An 18,799-nucleotide genomic window follows, 5' to 3' on the forward strand; every position below is an offset into this window, starting at 1 on the left:
GAGAAAACAACCACTCCACCAGCTAATACTCTGTCCAGTTGCGCTTAGTCAGTGTTGGTGGCTAGTTTGGTGCTTGAGGGAGTCCTGCAGTTTGTCTTAGGATCCCTGCCTCCCCTTACATCTAGTCAGCAGCCTCTCCCATTTGTCTCACCAAGAATCTATAATTCTCTTAACCTTCGATTCATTCTTCTTCCTTGTCTTTCCTTCCCTTCTGTTTCTCAGAACTACGGGCATATCACCCTGAGCAAAGGATGAGGTTTTTAAAATTTATCCACTAGTTTCCCTTGGGTACCCCACTTCTTAATATGTTTCAGCGTTCGGTGTACATTTAACACTGGCCCTGAAATATATAACCACTTTTGGGTGTGGAAAGCTTAGTTCTTTAGACTTGGAATCATTTACTAACCAGTGACTGAGTACTCCATTCTTATTTTATTCCTTTCAAAAAATTCTGGTATTTTCACACTGGGGTCGAAAGGAGCTTTTATGGAAATTAAAATTGAGGGAAAGAAATGTAACCAGCTGACTAACCTGTTTCCTAGGATGTACAGTTTCTGAATTTAGAGCCTAGATCTGTCAGCCAGAGAAAATCTTATTTAAGTATTCCTTTGTATATTCATTGAGCCTTACTGTGCCCCAGGTACTGGTAGGTGCAGTGAGGGATGCAGAGATGAATACATCATGATCCCTCTCTCCTAGGGAACCTTTATCCTGATGGAAGAGTCAGGCCAGCAGTGTAGATGGTAATATGCAGGGCATAGCCTCCAGGGGCATCGGGGTGGGGGCACAGGGGAGATTGAACAGAGGCTCAAGGCTGAAGAATGGGTGAGAACAAAGGCCTGGAGGTAGCACGGCAGGGGTATGTTCAAAGAAAAGTTTGGGCTAGCGTGTAGTCCGCACATAGAGGGGCGGAGAACAGACAGCCAGCTTGGAACGAGATCCTGGTGGGCCGCGGAGGCTGAGCGGAGAATAAACCAGGTGGGCACTAGAGACCATAGAGAATTTGTGAGCAGCCGAATGATGTGGTCACCATTGTACTTGAGGAAAATTAGTGTACATTGTTTCCTGTTCCAAATTTACTCTTGCCTTTTGTCCAGAATTTGTACTGAAATCTTTTCTTTTCCTCGGGCCATTCTTCTTTTTCTGTAAGCAGTAAGTGGAAAAGGCAAGACTCCACTTCGAAAGAGGTACAACTCCCATCAGATGGGCCAATCGAAGCAGTTTCCCCTCGAGGAAAGCAGCTGTGAGAAAGGCTGTCAGGTCACCAGTGAGCAGATCAAAGCCGATATGAAAGCAGCTAGGGATATTCCCGAAAAGAAAAAAAACAAGGATGTTTACCCCAGCTGCAGCAGCGCCACCGCCAGCACAGCGGGAACCTCCAGCTCACACAGCACTGCTTCTCAGAGCCCCGACTTTGTAAGGACGGTGAACAGCGGCGGCTCTTCCGAGCCTAGCCCTTCAGAAGCGGATGTGTCCAGGCAGTGTGTCTGCTCCCCCGGTGGGTCAGAGGACTCTGAGGCCATGGAGGAGGGTGATGCAGAGAGTTCTGTCTGCCCCAGATGCTGCTGTCACAGGCCCCAGGAATCCCAAAGGAGAACTAGCAGGTGTTCTGATGAGGAACGTCCTTCAACCAGCCGAGCCTGTGTTGTGAATGGCCCGGATGGTACGAGATCCGCCTTTTCCTTTAGGACTCTGCCACAAGGGGGGTCTTCAGGCCCAGCACATGATGAGAGGACTAATGGGAGTGGCTCTGGGGCTACAGGTGAGGACAGGAGGGGGAGCTCCCAGCCTGAGAGCTGTGACGTGCAGTCTCATGAAGACTACCCTCGGAGGCCCCTAACAAGGGCCAGGAGCAGACTCTCCCATGTACCGCTGGTATCTGAGTCAGGTATGACAATGCCGCCAGGGTTAGCAACTGCAGGGCAGGCCTTGCCAGGGGCATGAGCTCGTTCCATAAGCTTGCTTCCATAAAGCCAGTTTGGCAAATGGAATTCTGTGTTGGGGTTCTGTGATCATACAGGGTTTAAACTAATTTTCAGCAGTGGTGCGGGTGGGGGGAAGGCATGTGAAACATCTTGTAAAACCTCCAGCCCAGGAAAACTCAGTTAAGCTTCTGGGAAAAATATAACTCTGTATATTGACCCTAAATACCATACTGATTCTGATGTCTAAGTCCCCAGTGCAACTCTGCTCCCAGCCCATATTTAGGGAAGTTACGATTCTTAGTGAAGCTTTAAACCTTAGCCAAAAGGTAAGGACCTGAAGTTGCTGGGGCTGGGAAACATAGCATATGGGTGTACCCCTGTGTCTACCTCTGCACTATTTAGTAATTCTTTCTGAAATCTAGTTTTGCTTCCAGTTAGGTTTGCCAGGAGGTAAGCAGGTAAGTAGGTAGTTTGGCTGAGAATTATTTTTGGTGAAGATATATTCAAAACATATATATGTATATAATTTCATTGATAACATTTATAATGTATATGCCAAGGCAATGGATTGGATGGGGTAAGCACATTTCTCATAGTTCTGTTTGTATTTCTGACCTAATTTTTAAGTAATCTCTCCTGCCTTTATTAAGTCATAAATAGCTATCAATGAATAATATATTTTAATTTTCTCCAGGTCTCCCTTAATTTGAAGATCTTAAAATTAGCTCCAGAATGGAGAGTTAGTTCTTTTTTTATATGCTGAATAGGGCCAGTCATATCATGTGGAGCTAAACTAACAAAAATAAGCTTTTGTAAGATAAATATAAGACCTTAATTATGTACTAATCATAGTACCTTAAACTCAGAATAGAATATGAGTTTTGTTCACACATTTCATTATGCTTTACAAACACTAGTTCTGCCATATGATGAAAAATACATTTCCCTTAAAATTTAAATGTTCTATCGTACTTTTTTTTCTTATACATAGCGTACAATTCACCATGTTAGCCATTTTGAAGTGTATGTTTCATTGGCGTTAAGTACGTTCACGCTGTCCTGCAACCATTACCACCATCCATCGGAACGTTTTCATCCTCCCAAGCGGGAACTCTGTGCCCGTTACACAGGAACTCCTGTGACGAGCACAGGCGTGGCTTTTCATGTTTGTCAAGTCAGATCTACTTGTTTACCTTTATGATTTCTTTATTTTCTGCAGTGGAAGACCTTCCTTATGCATGGTTCAGATCATTGTTCATATTTTCTCATTCTTTTATCCATTTGCTTATTAGCTCTTTATTTTAATCTGTGGGAAGGAACTAAATTTTTTTATTCCAAATTGTCAGAGTTGTTTCAGTGCTGTTTATCGGCATCCATTCTCATTCATTAGTTTGAAATATTTTTGTGTCATGTCCTCTTTCTTTTTTCTTTTTCAGAATTTCCTGGGCTAGTTACGCATTTCTTATTTATTGTTATAGTTTTTACAATAATTTGTCATGCTCCAAAAGCAAATCTTGGGATTTTTTTGGAATTCATTACATTGATCTACTGAAAAGATAATTGTTATTTTTACAGTGTGGAGTCTTCCTTTTTAAGGACTCTGTTGTCTCTCATTTTGTCTTTTGTTGTTACTGTTTTGTGGTGGGGTTTTTTGTTTTTGTTTTTAATATAAATACTTAATATTAACCCTAGGGGCTTTGACTTTTTTGTCGTCTTATGCTCCACTGTCCTCTGCCATTTCCTTCTGACTTGTTTCAGGTCTAGAACTTTTCTTAGCTTAAAGAATTCTTAGAAATTAGGGGGGGGAAACCCCTCACTTTTACTTTCCTAGGTAAATTATATCAGTCGTGATTTTTTTCAATTTGAGAAGACTTCTAATGCGTGTTTAACCATACAGTAGGTAAATTGCCACCTCATATTTTTTCAACAATGCAAATGTCCATTTTCTTTCAGTAACAACTTTGCTAGAGAGAATCAAAGTGCTGATTTTAGTATTCTCTGGATCTCTTTTGGAAAGAACAAGTTATTTGAGTAGCTTTCAACTTACTATTTTTGATCTAGCATGTTTTTGATATCTCTTGGCCATTCTGCTCTTCAGAGTTTTAAGGAGAAAAATCCACTGTAATAAAGGAACAAAATTTGATTATTATGGATTTTTTGAAAAATCACTTTTTCAAAGAAAATGTTTGAGTTTTTATTTTGGTTTTCGAATTATGGCCTTATGTTGTGTTAAAACCCTGTTAGAAGCTAACATAGCTATCTTGTGAATTTTTATTTGGGGAATAAATACCTTTAAGTTGTTTGTATCCTCATTGTATACTGTATAAAATATCACAAAATAACAATTGGATTATCAAAAAATAACATTTAAGATTAATTTGGTATGGGTCTCATAAATACTAACCGCTTTCTCTGACACCCCAAAACTGAATTTGTTTGTTTTCTGTGTTTCTGTAGTGTCTTCTACACCAATGTTAACTATACTGTGTTGTAATTCTGTGTTTTACTGTCTGTCTTTCTAATAGACTGAGCTCCATGAGGGCAGGGACAATGTCTGCTTGTTTGGCATTTTATTCCCAGCTTCTAGCACAATGTGTTACATGGTATGGGGCTCAGTGAATAATTGTGAACTTAATAAGTAGTAGGAACCAACGTATGAGGTATGTTGACGCTGGTTGATGTATGAAATCATGAGAATTGTCCCCAAGGAGGGAGGCATGAGGGAAAAAAACATGAATTCTTTTTTTCTTTTACATTGGAAGCCTTTGTTTTTAATGCTCATCTACATGTAAAGTGTGACTCTGTTTTACAACTTTTCTTAGAAAATATGAACTGCCAATTTGGGTACTCTGGAGAGCAGGAAATTTAACTTTGAACCCCATGCTCTGGTCAATTAAGGGAGAGCATTCCTGGAAGGTGAAAAGTTTGAGAATCAGATCATAAAAAGAGAATGCTACAGAAGATTCTAGTTTCAACACTGCCGTAGAGGAATGGAAGCAGATCTGTGTTTGTTTGTTTTCATTTTTCGGGTACTGGGAGACAAACCAGGTCCTATTAATTGGCTTTAAGAGGTGTTATGAATTTTATCTGTCATCTGAAATGTGGTACCTTTAGCAGATTCCTTGTCAATAAAGATAATTAGATTTTGCATGAAGTTCCTTCAGGAATACTGTGAAAGAAGGCCTTCAGTGGGCTGGCTAGATCAATAGTTCTCTTCTTTTTCTGGAACCCCAGGGTTTTGTTCGGGTTCAGGGTCTTTAGAGGACATTCCATGGGTAGAAATCCTAGGCTCTCTTTTAGCTTTCAACCAGGGTAGCTCCTTTCAGTTGGTTTGCATTGTAAGATTTCACAGAGGTTTCAAATGGTAGATGAAAGGTTCTGGGGTTGGGCGGATGGCACTTGGATTAGATCTCTAGAGTTCCCATCTAACCAAAGCCTTTTGAAAATTTGCAGTATTGGCACCTTGTTTCCTTATCTTTCTTTCTAAACTTTGTTTGAAGTTACTTACCAAGTAGGATGTTTGTAATCTAGTAGTGGTATCCAAAGGCAGCGGGGTGAGATTTAATTCGTGAATATCAACCTTACTGCGTTCAATAAATGCTCTCCTACAGAACGCTTGTCAAAAATGAGGACAGTGATTTTTTTAGTGTCATGTCTTAGAATGTGTATGTGCTTGTTAAAATTTCAGAGATGAATTTAGACCTTGCCTTTAAATAAAATCAACACAATATTTGTTCTTACAATTAAACTGCCAGGTTTTAGAACAGCACTAGTAAATGAGTTAGGGCTTTACTAGCCAGGATCTGGCTAGTTAAAAGACTGCAGGTTTTTCATTGTCTGGTGTTGCCTCCTGGGTCCACCACTAAGACCGTGGCAGGCTGCTCCACTGCCCCTTGTCTCTGTTTCCTCATACGTAAAACGGGGAGAATAATCTCTCTCAGAGATTCTGTTATTGCAAGTAAAACCCTTAGTAAAGTGCCTGATGCACAGTAAGCGCTCAGTAAATATTTGTTAATATTGTTACTCCATTTCTGCAACTGCATTGCACTCCTTCATTCATTCAGTGAATGCCGAGTGCCGTTTGTTCAGTAGATGTTCATTTTAGATCACTGCTAGTGGCTGACATTGACACAAAGATGAAATAAGGCAATGTTCTTGCCTTCAGGGAGCTTTTAGTTTAAGTGGAGAAACAAAACAAGTATGCAGGGAATACAGAACCACTTAGAAGTTTTGTGGGGCCCACGTGATTTGTTAGAGTAAGTGGTATTTGAGCTGGACTTTTCAGGAATGAGTAGAATTTCAAAAAGTGAGGTCAGGAAAGGTTGAGGCAGAAAGAGCTAGAATGATTTTGGCTTCATATGCTCTGGTGGTGGCAAATGACTAGGACATGGTTTGGAATAAAATTGAGAATAGATATCAGGCCTAACTACTAAGCAGTAGTTAGTAATTTAAAGTTCAGCAGGAAAGTGGTGAGTTTAATCCATCAGTATTTTGAGTTGTTATACCCATCCTCAATACTACTGGGATTTAGGATGGGTATAACAAGGAGTTAAAGTTAATACCCAATTAGATTGTTGATACGGCCAAAGTATGAGAAGGGATAATCCTATATGATGTCACCTGGCTTGAGATAATGGAGGGCGATTTTGTTTTGGAATAGTTAGTTGGAAATAGCGGTCATGTGTTCTGTTGGGATATAATCTGGTGATACCCTACTGGGAACCAAGTCATAGATTTGAGAGTTGCCTCAATAGAGTTATATGCAATACGCAGTTGAATGTGTTCTCTTGATGGAAAGAAAGCTAATAGCTAAAAATTGGATTTTCCTCTTGCCTTTTTCTAGAAGTTGCCAAAACAAAGCCACGTCATGCCATGAAGCGAAAGCGGACAGCAGATAAGTCCACCAGTACCAGTGACCCTGTCATTGAGGATGACCATGTGCAGGTGAAGGGAAAAAAACCCCACTTAACTTTCAGTTCAGCCACATTCCTGAATAATCATTAAAGTTTCCATCTTTTTAATTTTCTGCCCTAAAAGAAGAAATTGGTAATAGCTACTTCTTAACTTGTGCCAGTGAAAACCTTTACACTTTAAAACAAAAATCTGCAGAAAGACATATCTTTTAACATTTTTCTCCTTGTAGGTCCTTGTATTAAAATCCAAAAATCTTGTTGGAGTCACTATGACCAACTGTGGAATCACAGATCTCGTGTTAAAGGACTGTCCCAAGATGATGTTCATCCATGGTATGGATCTAGGCCTGTGTCATCCAAAAGCATCACAGATGAGCTTAAAGAATTAAAGACTCGTAAATACTACAGTAACATTTCTTTATTTTTTTTTTCAAAGGAATCATTACCTTGGACTATTTCTAATTCTGTCCTTGTTCTGTAGTTCTCAAGCAGTTCCTCCACAGTGTTTGTGAGGGAGCATGTGCAGACTTCATCTCTTAAAACAGCCTCTCCTTTGCTTTCCTCCAAATGATAATTGCTACTTGATCTGATGGAGTAGATTCACAACATGGTGGGCTTTGGAGTCAAGTAGATCTCAGTTTGAATCCTCTCTCGACCGTTGGCCGTGCTATATGACACTGTTTGTGTTTTGTGTTTCTGTTTTTCCCGGAAGTGGGGACTGTGCCTTACATACTTAATGGCTGTAGGTCTGATTGACATCATCAATCAATTTCAGTTTGTGGCACGTTATCCTTAGTTCAGGCTTTTCCTTTTGGTCCCATTGTCCCACGTTGCTCATCTTATCAGCCTTCACCTCCTCTACTCATGCCTTTAATGGTGCATCTCTACTTATAAATGTATTTGCCTATGAACAAATAAAAGGGTAGGGTATTTTTTATGTGAGCTTTTAAAATTTCGCATGTATGATATGTCCATTTCTCCATTTTCACTCAAAATTATGTGTTTTATACCTATCCATGTAGAATTATGAAGATATGACATGTTTTTTTGCCTTGGACAAGTTATATATTGTCTGTGTTCATTTTTTTTTTTCAATTTTAAATTATACATAATTAGGTCTACCCTATAAACACATATTTTTGAAGATTAAATACAGAAAGTGCATGTGCGTGTCTATGTGTATGTACACATATATAGTGGAGGGTCTGTCCGCTAACTCAAAGCATACCTAATATTAGTTTGTATTATATTTGTACTGGAGTATTAGGGGCTTTCTTTTCTTTCTTTCCTTTGCATTTGTCTGTTACTACTAGTAAGCAAAGCAAAGAAATCCTTAGCAAACAGTTTGTCATACACTAAGAGAATTCCAGAAAGAAGAGATAAAATGATTTAAATGCTACCTCTCTCCTAAATTCTAGAAATCTCTAGACCCTATGTTCACCCTTAAGAGGTAATACTTTACTCCATTCCAGTCAACGAAGTTTTAAAATATCTACTAAATGACCATCTCCTCTTGGACTTTGCTCCTAGACCAGAATCAGGGGGCCCTTCAGAAGCCCAGAAGTTGTAACAGCAGAAGAGCCCAGCCTGGCTTAAGGCAGTACTGTTAGCACTCTCCCCTCTGAGATCTGAGAATCTGCCTCGCAGCCTTTGGGCTGCTTTGACTTCCTATTCTTTTCTTTCTTCATCTCTTGGAGAATCTATTTTTCACCTCTGCACTTGACTCCGAGGATTCATTCTCCCCATATCTTCTCTAAACCTAGTGATGGATCGCATGGCCTCAGGCCCTGCCTTTTGTTTGCCCTTAAACCAAATTATTTAGCTCAGCTTATCATGAGACCAGGGATCCTAGGGAAGAATCTCTGTCCCTGGATATTTGCTGACTGAGTTAATGGTTAGCGAAATGACTAACTGAGGCCCAAACTGACCTCAGCATTTTCTTGTTTTATAGTGCAGAGCCATTGGCTTCATATCACCATTTGGTCCTCTCTCTTTTCCTCCTTTCCTATCACTTGCCCTGCTTCTCCTTCCTCCTTTCTCCAGAAGGAGAAAATGAGTCAGAAAGACAGAGACTTGCTTAGCCCTCCAACATCAAGTTAGTTACAGGGCTCAGTTGCTCAGCAGGTGATGACATTGTGTCAACATGTTATAGAAAAAGTCTTTATGAAATGTTGAAGAGATCAAGCGTGTTGGCCGTATGGTTTTATTGTTAGCTTCCATCTGATTCTCTCTTGAGTTGGACCAGGTTGAAATCTATAGTAAAAATTGAATCAGAATGAATTTGGGGGTTAAGAAAAAAGGAAGGGGATATTTTTCTGAAGTTAGCTTGCTGTTAATAAATGTTAAAAAATGTTAATAAATGTTAAATTCATTTATTACATAGCACCAGTTTTCTCTGTAACATGACACTTACATGTTAAATAGGGAGCATATTTAATCGTGTTTCTGGCCAGCATTTTTAATAGAACTCTCTGCAGTGATGGGTATGTTCTGTATCTACACTGCTTGATACGGTAACCACTGGCCACATGTGACTGTTGAACACTTGAACTGTGGCTAATGCCTGAAGAGCTAAATTGTTAATTTTAATACACTTTAGTTTTAACAGCAATTTAAAAAGAAGATGACCACATTGGACTATATAGCTTCAGACCAAAGTATCCAAATGTTTTGGGTTTTTAAAGGTTTTGCTTTTATGCTTAGGATAGGAATTAAAATCAACTCTGCTCATTTTCTGTGGGTGAATATGTGATAGTATTTGTAAATTATTCTAGGTTTATTTGAACATTACCCATAAGATTGTATAATTTAATAGTTACCATCATTCATTCCTTTTGATAAGTATTTTATAAACAGTTATGTTTAGGAAAATTACCCTCTGGAACATGGACTCTTGAACATGGACTCTTTACCAGTACAATCTTAACTAGGAAAAAGTACCTTGACATTCCTTCAACATGATGGTGACCACCTTCTTTTAAATAGGACAGAATTATTATTATTATTTTTAACAATTTTACTTTGAGAGAGAGTGTGCACGTGAGCATGAGCACATGGGCCGGAGGGAGGGGGAGAGAGACTCCAAGCGGACTCCATACTGGGTGGAGAGCCTGATGTGGGGCTCAGTCTCACAACCCCAAGATCACAACCAGAGCTGAAACCAAGAGTCAGACGATTGAGACTGATTGAGCCAGCCAGCACCCTATGACATTTCAAATCATTTTGATCGCTGTTAATTGTACTTGATGACAGTGCTTGACCTAGGTTAGAGATGTCCCCCTCTGCAGTATTTGTTGCTAATACAGATTGTCCCTGTCGTCCCAGAATGATTCCAGATGGGCTATACACTGCTGTATGAGTTTGTGTAAAGTATCTGTAGCGCTTACCATTGTTTTCTTTTTGTAGCTACCAGGTGCAGGGTACTGAAACATTTAAAAGTAGAAAATGCCCCCATTGTGAATCGATTTGACTATGCACAATGCAAGAAGCTGAACATGGATCAAGTGCTAGATCAGATCCTCCGGATGCCGCCCGACAGAAACCGCATCATATACCTACGCCCGATGCAGCAGGTAGCAAGCTCGCTCTGTCTTTTCTGAGCTTGTTGCAGTGATTTTTTTTAGTCTTCTACCTTTTCGACTCAGAATTTATTTATTTTCTCAACCTGTGATAATAAGTCTTTGGATTCTACATAGTTCTTTTAGCCAAGCTAGACTACCTGGCCAGTCTTCGTCCTTAATACTTCTCTGCTTGATTTTTGTGGGTTTTTAGCAAGCTATATGATGAGGGCAGTTGTTATTTAAGTTTTTATACTTAATAAAAGTTGCCTGTGCTTATAAGAGCACAGGTTTCAGACAGCCTGATTCAAGTTCTTGTTCACTGACTGAGAGCAGATTACTTGGCTTCTTTGTCTTATTCCTTCATCTGTAAAATTAGAATAAAAACCTACACCGATGATAATTAAATGAATATATGTGAAGTGACTTTTTATCATATCTACATAAGAAGATGAATATTGGCTGAACCTGTTATGGTCCTCATTTCACAATGTATGTAAATCTGAGTATCTTGCTGTATGCCTTAAACTTACACAGTGATGTGTGTCGATTACTTCTCAATAAAACCAGGCAGCGGGGAGGAGCAAACATCGTATGTACGACTCTGTGCATGGTGCTAGAATAAAGTTTAAAGGAAATAGTAAGTAATCGTTGCAGTCAGTGTTTAAGCTTGGCCCCAGAAGATTCATTCCAGCAAACATACCATTTGTTGTCTATCATTTTCTGGGGTTGAAGAACACATAGTGCATCCTCCCTCTCTTGAAAAGTTTGCTTTTCCAGTAGGAGGTAGACATATTTGCCATTAAGATGGTAAGGTGGGATTGCCTAAATAATGATGGGGAAGAGGGCTCCTTGAGAGGAAGGCAAGTGAACAAAGGCTACAAGGGCACAAGGGAATCTGTTCTTAGGCCTGGCAGTAGGCCGGTCTGAATAGGGTATATAGAACCCACACACTCGCAGCTCTGTAATGCAGCCAGTACTTAGAGCTGTGGAGGACGTAATCAGAAGTGGATCCTCGGGGTCAGTTACCTGCATCAGGATTCCCTGCTTTAGTGGGTGTGTATATAACAGGGACATGTAAATCAGCAAGTTTGCTGAGAAGAATTTTACTAAGCCCCACTCCCAGCATGGCAAGCTGGTTCAGGACTGAATGTGACTCGTTGATTTTCAAATCCACCAAAGATTTTAAAACAGGTTTAAAGAAAGATGACTCATACTCTAAAAAGAGATTTGCAGGACGTTCTCTTCCTTGGTCAAAAGCCCTGTGATGTCTTCCGCAGGTAGACACACTGACCCTGGAGCAGAAGCTATTTAGCGGCCCCTACCCCTACCATATCTGTATTATCCATGAGTTCAGTAACCCTCCCAACGTCCGGAACAAGGTGCGCATCCGCAGCTGGATGGATACGATAGCAAACATCAATCAGTAAGTAATCTGTGGCCCCGGAAGGGTTTCTTGGTCATTTCCTGTGGCAAGGGGTCCCAGAAAGGAATCCTAATTGTTCTTTGTTTGAAATGATTTTGTCTGAGCTTTTCAGGAACTGAACCATAGGACATACAGGATGTAAAAAATGGAGGGAAATGAGTACTTAAAACTAAAAAGCATGCATATATATTTGTAACTTCATTTCTAAACTTAGAAATTGCAGGAACAAACCATACATGTGCACTGACTTCATTCCTTTAGCCCCAGTGCATGGCAAAGAGATGAAATTAAAGATCTTTAAACATTGTTTTACATCTTCAGAAAGTTGGACTTCTTTATGGATGTTATATAAATGTTTTATTTAGCACCTTATATACACAAGACATTTGATTGGAGTGGCTTGCTTTCTTTTCCCAGTAGGATTTTGAAGATAGTGAGGAGAGTAATTTTGACCTGACTCCTCTAGTTGTCTACTTCTGTTAGCTACTTAATACTTTCTTTGAGATGTTCCTTAGACTTTAGGCCCAATACAACTTTGACAGGTCCTTTCTTCCCCACACCCTAGCACTGTTTCCAGTTTTGTAATTTTTATTTAATTTTTCTTGTTGCCTCCAGAGAACTCATTAAGTATGAATTCTTCCCTGAAGCCACACGAAGTGAAGATGACTTAAAGAAATACCCCAAGTACCCCTGGGGTAGAGAAATCTACACTTTAGAAGGTGAGCATTGACCATTGGTTGGTCACCTTCATAGCTGCTGACTGACTAGATGGAGAGACAGGCCGTAGGGAGGGTAGGAATGGGTGTTCTGAGTATCTGCCAGTAGCAGGGACTAGATGCGTACTAATGTCCCTCTGTGAGTCTTCACCATCCCCAAAATAATCTGAAGCAGCTGAGATAAAAGAAAGCACATTGTACATTCTGCTTACACAGTATTACATTGTTTGGCCCTGTTCTTACTTCCACACCAGCAGCATTGTTAATGTGTCTTCTTCTTTTAGGGGTTGTGGATGGAGCTCCATATTCCATGATCTCTGACTTCCCTTGGTTGAGATCATTACGGGCCGCAGAACCCAACAGCTTCGCCAGATACGATTTTGAAGATGATGAAGAAAGTAATTATGACCTGATTTTTATTCTCTAGTTTGAATATATCCTACTGTGTTAGATACTTAATGTTTTGTTTGAGTTAAAAGCAGTGTATGTAGCCTTTATATTGCTTCTCATGTAAATGGGGGTATTTTAAATATTTTAAATTTTTTAAAAATGTTATTTTAATTCAGTTAGCATATAGTGTATTATAGGTGCAGAGGTAGAGCTCAGGGATCCATCAGTTTCATACAACACCCAGCGCTCGTTACATCACGTGCCCTCCTTACTGCCCGTCCCCCAGTTATCCATTCCCCCACCATCTCCCTACCCAGCAACCCTCAAAGTTTGTTTCCTGGATTTAAGAGTCTCTTATGGTCTGTCTTCCTGTCTGATTTCATCTTACTTTATTTTCCCTCCCTTCCCCTGTGATCCTGTTTTGTTTCTGAAATTCCACATGAGTGAAATCATAAAATTGTCTTTGATTGATTTACTTCACTTAGCATAATACCCTCTAGTTCCACTCCAACGTTGCAAATGGTAGTTATTTCATTTTTTTTTATCATTGAGTAATACTCCGTTGCATATATGTACATCATGTCAAAAAAAAAAAAAAATACAGAGCAACCCTACAACCAGTAATTGCTCTAGTAGGTATTTACCCAAAGGATGCAAGCATAGTGATCCAAAGGGGCATCTGCACCCCAGCTGTTTAGCAGCAGTGGCCACAGTAGCCAAACTGTGGAAAGAGCGCAGCTGCTCATGTAAATGTTTTTATTTGCCTTTTCTTGCTCTTTGGTTCTCCCTCTGCCAGTAGCAGCTCTCAGTTTGTACAGTCAGTTGACTTACTATGGATATATAAAGGTCGGTGGGTAGGAGTCCTGGAGACAGATTTTTCTACCTAGATGTTTTCGTTACCTAGATGCTTATAATTTTCTTACTCTTGACTAAGAGTTTGTCAACTGTATTTTGAAATTGTTCCACTTACATGAATGATTATTCTCCTTATGAACCGCTTCTCATTGGGTTTCATAGAGGAACTTACAATTCAGGTGTAGCTATTTGGGGAAAAACTTGAGTGTTAGCAAACTTGAGTGTAGGAAGTCTTAAAAACATACTTTATGAAGAAACCAGTTTGGAAGAATACACATACGTGTATCTGTGACTTAGCTGTCTGGTGCATGGTCACGTTGGGCCTTTAATCATGCGTGCTCTCCGAGGCCCCAGACGTGAGCCGTGGCATGGCACGTGTAACGTGGGGCCCAGTCCAGGAGCCACACCTAGTTCGGTGGCATCACATTACAGCTATTCTCATGTAACAGTTTCACCAGTGACCTCCAGATGATTCTCATAATCCTACATGTTTCCCCTTTACTTTCTAATTTCCAAGGCACCATCTATGCTCCTCGAAGGAAAGGGCAGCTGTCTGCAGACATCTGTATGGAAACAATAGGAGAAGAAATCTCCGAGATGCGTCAGATGAAGAAGGGTGTATTTCAGAGAGTAGTGGCCATTTTCATCCACTACTGCGATGTCAACGGGGAGCCCGTGGAAGATGACTACATTTGACTGACCCCTCCTACTTCCCACGTGTTCTGGCACAAGCCGGAAGGGGTCGCCCAGCAGCTGGCAAGTCCCACAGGGATTCAGGGCATGCGGTTTGGAGGCCCTGGCACATTTTGGTATATAGGAAATGTATAAGGAACATTGAAGTTGTATACAAAGATTTGTACATAGAGGAAATATACAAAGACAATTCCTGAGTACCACCTTTATATCATATGTTTATACAATTTAATTTAAGAATTCATTTTAATGAAGGCAGATAATTGGAAAGAGTTCATTTTGTTCATTTTTCCTGACTTAGTTCATAAAGTTGTCACTTTTTGGCTGAGCCCTCATTTACTATATTCTTAATAATCATTGTCATCCCCTTAAATCTGTGCCTTTTTCTTCTCGAGCAAAGCTGTTTGAGTAAATCTGTTGAAGAGTCTTTTTGTCTTGTGTGCTTTTTTCTGTGTTATTATTAAAACCAACGAAACCCTATAGGAGGCAGCTTTATGTTTGTGTACAAAATGGTGATTCATTTTTTTTCTTGGTATTATAGTTGCCGTTTTTCTTAAAATCAAATAAAAAGATTTATGAGTTAAAAAAAATTGAGTTTGAGAGGGAAAATGGAAGTTTCCAAAGCATTTCTAATTATTTATTTCCACATTCAGTTGTGTATATGCTTTATCTTGAATATAAAAATAAAGGTTTATTAAAAACGTTTCTCTTGCCTTGGACCTGAATCCCTGTTTTTAAAGAAGAATAGCAAATAACTGCACAGAAATGGAACGTGTAGAGTTGTGTCTAAGTAAGATTCCAGTGTAATCTTGTCTCTCGTCTCTTTTTTCTCTAAAATCCTGTGGCCACAAAGTAGTAAGTAGAGCTCTTACGTGACTGAACACTGGGAGGGGCAGAATTTCCCAAAATACCTGGTCACTAGGAGATGGCCTTTCTCCTTTCTCAGAAGAGAACTTCACCCTGATCTATGCCTCATTATAGGACCAGGAGTCAAGAGCAAATAAAAGCTTTTAGAGCAACACCTATGTTTGAGGGATAGCTTTGCCGCTTGCTGGCTGAGTGACCTCACAAATTGCTTAAACTGAAAAATCTGTGGAAAAATTTTGTCAACCCTTTCCAAATGGAATATGTACAGATGGTCTCTACAAGGTGTAATGGCCCTTAAAGACTGCCTAGTCTAACCTTTTCACTTACGGGGGATTGAGGCCCAGAGAGGGAAAATTTTCTCAGTTATGGTCAATAACTGGTCAAGGCTAGATAGGCAAGAATTGAAGTGTCTGTCTGATTCCCGCTGGGCTGCCTCAGTATCCCGTCCCTAGGAATGCAAGGGCGCCAGCAAGTTTTCCTGACACTAAAATAGTGTGAATGATCATCAGTGTCTTTTCATCAAAGTTCTCTCTTTCTCAAGACAATTATTTCCATCACATTGGGAAGAATTGTCCAGTACCACGTTCAGTCATCTTTTTATTACCTTATTTTTAACTCGGCCAATCTCCCTTTTAACTAAGAGTGTGTTGTATTCTCCAGTTTAGAAAAGGCAGGAAACAAATTCTAAAACATTCTAGATATTTTGAAATAATACAAACCTGCCCAACTTAGACTGAGTCTAACCCTGTTTTTTCAATGTAACCATAATAACCAAATCATCTGAACAATGCTCAGATGGGCCGCTAGAGGCCGCTGCCTTCTAACTTGTTGGTTTCTCTCCTGCTCATCTAACCCACTGTAAGAACAGGGACAGCAGGGAGCGCTAAAATCATTGCGAAGGTGTCCAGACCAGCACATCTGAGAAACAAAACCGTGAACTTGGAAGAAGACTCCTGTAGGAGGCATTTGGTCAGTGTGTGCAGAATGAACGGCTGCACAGCCATTGCCGCACAGCAGGGGTCGGCCCGCTTGCTGTCGGGGGCCAGAGAGCATGTTACTTCCAGCTCCCCAGTGGCCGTCCCTCGGCGGCTGGGAGTGGGAGTGCAGCCACAGAGGTACTTCAACAAACGGACGTGGCCGTGTTACGATCCAACTTTATTTACGGACACAAATTTAAATTGCACATAATTTCCACATGTCACAAAATATCTTTTGTTTCCCAACCACTTTAAGAAGTAGAGACTGTGCCTGCAGGCTGGAGGACTTGGCTCCCAGGCTGCCGTGTGCTTGCCCACACCTGCCACCGAGAACAGAGTTATCCCATCCAGCCATGCAATGGCATGTCACCAATCTGCAGTGCAGCGTCTGTCACGTAAGAACTGTTGCAGACGGATGACTGAATTAATGTCAGGGAGATACTCGTCTCTTAGGATGCCGCCAGCTGTGACCGGAATGACCTCTGGAGGGCGCAGCAGGCCCACATCTCCTACGGAGACTGCACTGTGAGACTCAAGACCTGGATTCAGATCCTAACTCCTCAGTGACTGCCGGGTGACCTGGGGATGGCTGTAGCCTCTATTCTGGGGGCTCCGTTTCCTCAGCTGTGAACCGGTAACAAGGAATAATGGGCCCACCCCACAGGGCGGGTGAGCCTCCAAAAATGGAAGATGGGCCACAAAGGGACAAAACAGTGCCTCTGCTGTAATTCCCTTCATTAGGAAAGGGGCTTCTATTACTCTTTCCATCACCTCCTGTTCCTTCACCCTGTTCCAGGATGGTTAGAAGCAGAGAGAGCTGGTGAGGCCATTAAGAGGAAGTAATGATACCATGAGAGCATTTTTAAAAGTGTTTCCATGGGAGCCTGGGTGATTCAAGTGTTGAGTGGCCGACTCGATTTCAGCTCAGGTGGTGATCTTAGGATCGTGAGATCAAGCCCCTGTGTTGGGCTCCACACTCAGTGGGGAGAGTCTACTTAGAGTCTCTGCCTCCCCATCCCCCAAACCCAATGTGTGCATTCTCTCAAATAGATATTTTTTTTAAAAAGTTTTACCAAGAGGGCACCTGGGTGGCTCAGTGGGTTAAAGCCTCTGCCTTCGGCTCAGGTCATGATCCCAGAGTCCTGGGATCGAGCCCCACGTCAGGCTCTCTGCTCTGCAGGGAACCTGCTTTCTCCCCTCTCTCTCTGCCTGCCTCTCTGCCTACTTGTGATTTCTCTCTGTGTCAAATAAATAAAATCTTAAAAAAGAAAAAAAAAGTTTTACCAAGTACTTTGCGTACATCCTCATACTAACCCTTTAGAGTGTGACTGATCATTCCGTCCCTGCTTTACCACTGGGGAAATCAGGGTTGAGCAAGTTAAATACCTTGTCAAAGGCACGCATCAGGGAACCAGCAGAAGCAGGATGCTGTCAGTCAGCCTGCAGGGCCTGTGCCCCTGGAGAAGAGGGTCTCAGTCCCTTGAAGGGGGGCTGGGAAGCCAGCAGAGACCCAGGTAGGATGGGCCTTCTCCACAGGGCACCTGCCCCATAAACGCTAACCTACTTTGGCCGCCCTTCACCTGGTTAGCACAGTCCCAGAAAAATGGAGGCTGCTGATTTTCCGATGTGGGCCCCACGTGCCCCGCTCGGACCCGGTATACAGCCAGACCAGAGGAGAAACAACTCCGCACAGCAGACAGCATCTGCTGTGTGGCCTCAAACGATGAAGAGTCCCACGTGTTGATCCAAAATGGCATTGATGGTGTAGTTGAAAAAGGCAGGTTGCAGGTGATACTCTAGAGCGTTACTTATATATAAGAACAAAACGAGACCATATATTTTTATCCATCCATTTAGACATATGGAGCTAGGATGCAGTATTGGTAGAAGAGCACATACTTCCCTGGAGGGGAGTGGGATTAAGCTGGAGTCAAGGGGTGTTTTGCTCTACCCATAGTTAGAACTTTGTATCGTGGGGACAGACTGTGTTAATACATTATCTGTGTAACCTAACCCATTATATAACCCATCATTTATGTCGTCTAAAAATAGATAATTTGTATATTTGGAAAAAAATTTAAAGAAGAGGAGGAAAGCACTCTGGTAGAATGGAGTGACCTGCAGTGTTTCGGTCCTGACTCCTGTGTCCTTGGGCAAATCAACTTCCCTGACAATGTGGGCTTCCTTTTCTAGAATAAGCTGTCAGTAATCCCTCCCTGCAGGCTACTGTGAGAGGCCCAGGGACCTCATCAGGAAAACAAACTACAAAGTGCCCGCAGTGGTGAGCTCCTGGGACAGAAGAGCCTAGCCAGATTGTGTTCCAGGTTCCAACCATGAACAAAGTGTGGCAAAGTCAAGTTACCCTCCGCTAGAGCCACTCCTCACCTGTGCACCCCAGGTAGGCTCTGGGATACAAGACAGCGCTCGCTCGGGCTCACACAGTCCATCCTCAGGGTGTGCTGCTGGCTACTCAGTAGCCT

General features: G+C 41.4%; 1 protein-coding gene across 7 annotated transcripts in view; it reads left to right on the forward strand.

Annotated features, from left to right (window-relative positions):
* FBXO38 (F-box protein 38) overlaps positions 1-14,902 on the forward strand; it is a 55,059-nt gene extending 40,157 nt beyond the window's left edge. For 3 of the 7 annotated variants that reach the window (XM_004737879.2, XM_013051233.2, XM_013051234.2), the window contains 8 exons: positions 1,154-1,888; positions 6,769-6,869; positions 7,069-7,171; positions 10,244-10,410; positions 11,676-11,821; positions 12,437-12,540; positions 12,822-12,935; positions 14,300-14,902. In XM_004737879.2, coding sequence (XP_004737936.1) covers positions 1,154-1,888; positions 6,769-6,869; positions 7,069-7,171; positions 10,244-10,410; positions 11,676-11,821; positions 12,437-12,540; positions 12,822-12,935; positions 14,300-14,478 — 1,649 coding nt within the window. In that variant the 3' untranslated portion in view covers positions 14,479-14,902. Of the gene's footprint in view, positions 1-1,153; positions 1,889-6,768; positions 6,870-7,068; positions 7,234-10,243; positions 10,411-11,675; positions 11,822-12,436; positions 12,541-12,821; positions 12,936-14,299 lie in introns of those variants that run through there. The other 4 variants (XM_004737882.2, XM_045079552.1, XM_004737881.2 and 1 more) reach the window with 3 other exon arrangements.
* The last annotated feature ends 3,897 nt before the right edge of the window (positions 14,903-18,799 follow it).

Source organism: Mustela putorius, unplaced genomic scaffold (assembly GCF_011764305.1).
Source record: "Mustela putorius furo isolate JIRA1106 unplaced genomic scaffold, ASM1176430v1.1 tig00000407_pilon_pilon_pilon, whole genome shotgun sequence".
In the NCBI taxonomy this organism is placed as follows: Eukaryota; Metazoa; Chordata; class Mammalia; order Carnivora; family Mustelidae; genus Mustela; species Mustela putorius.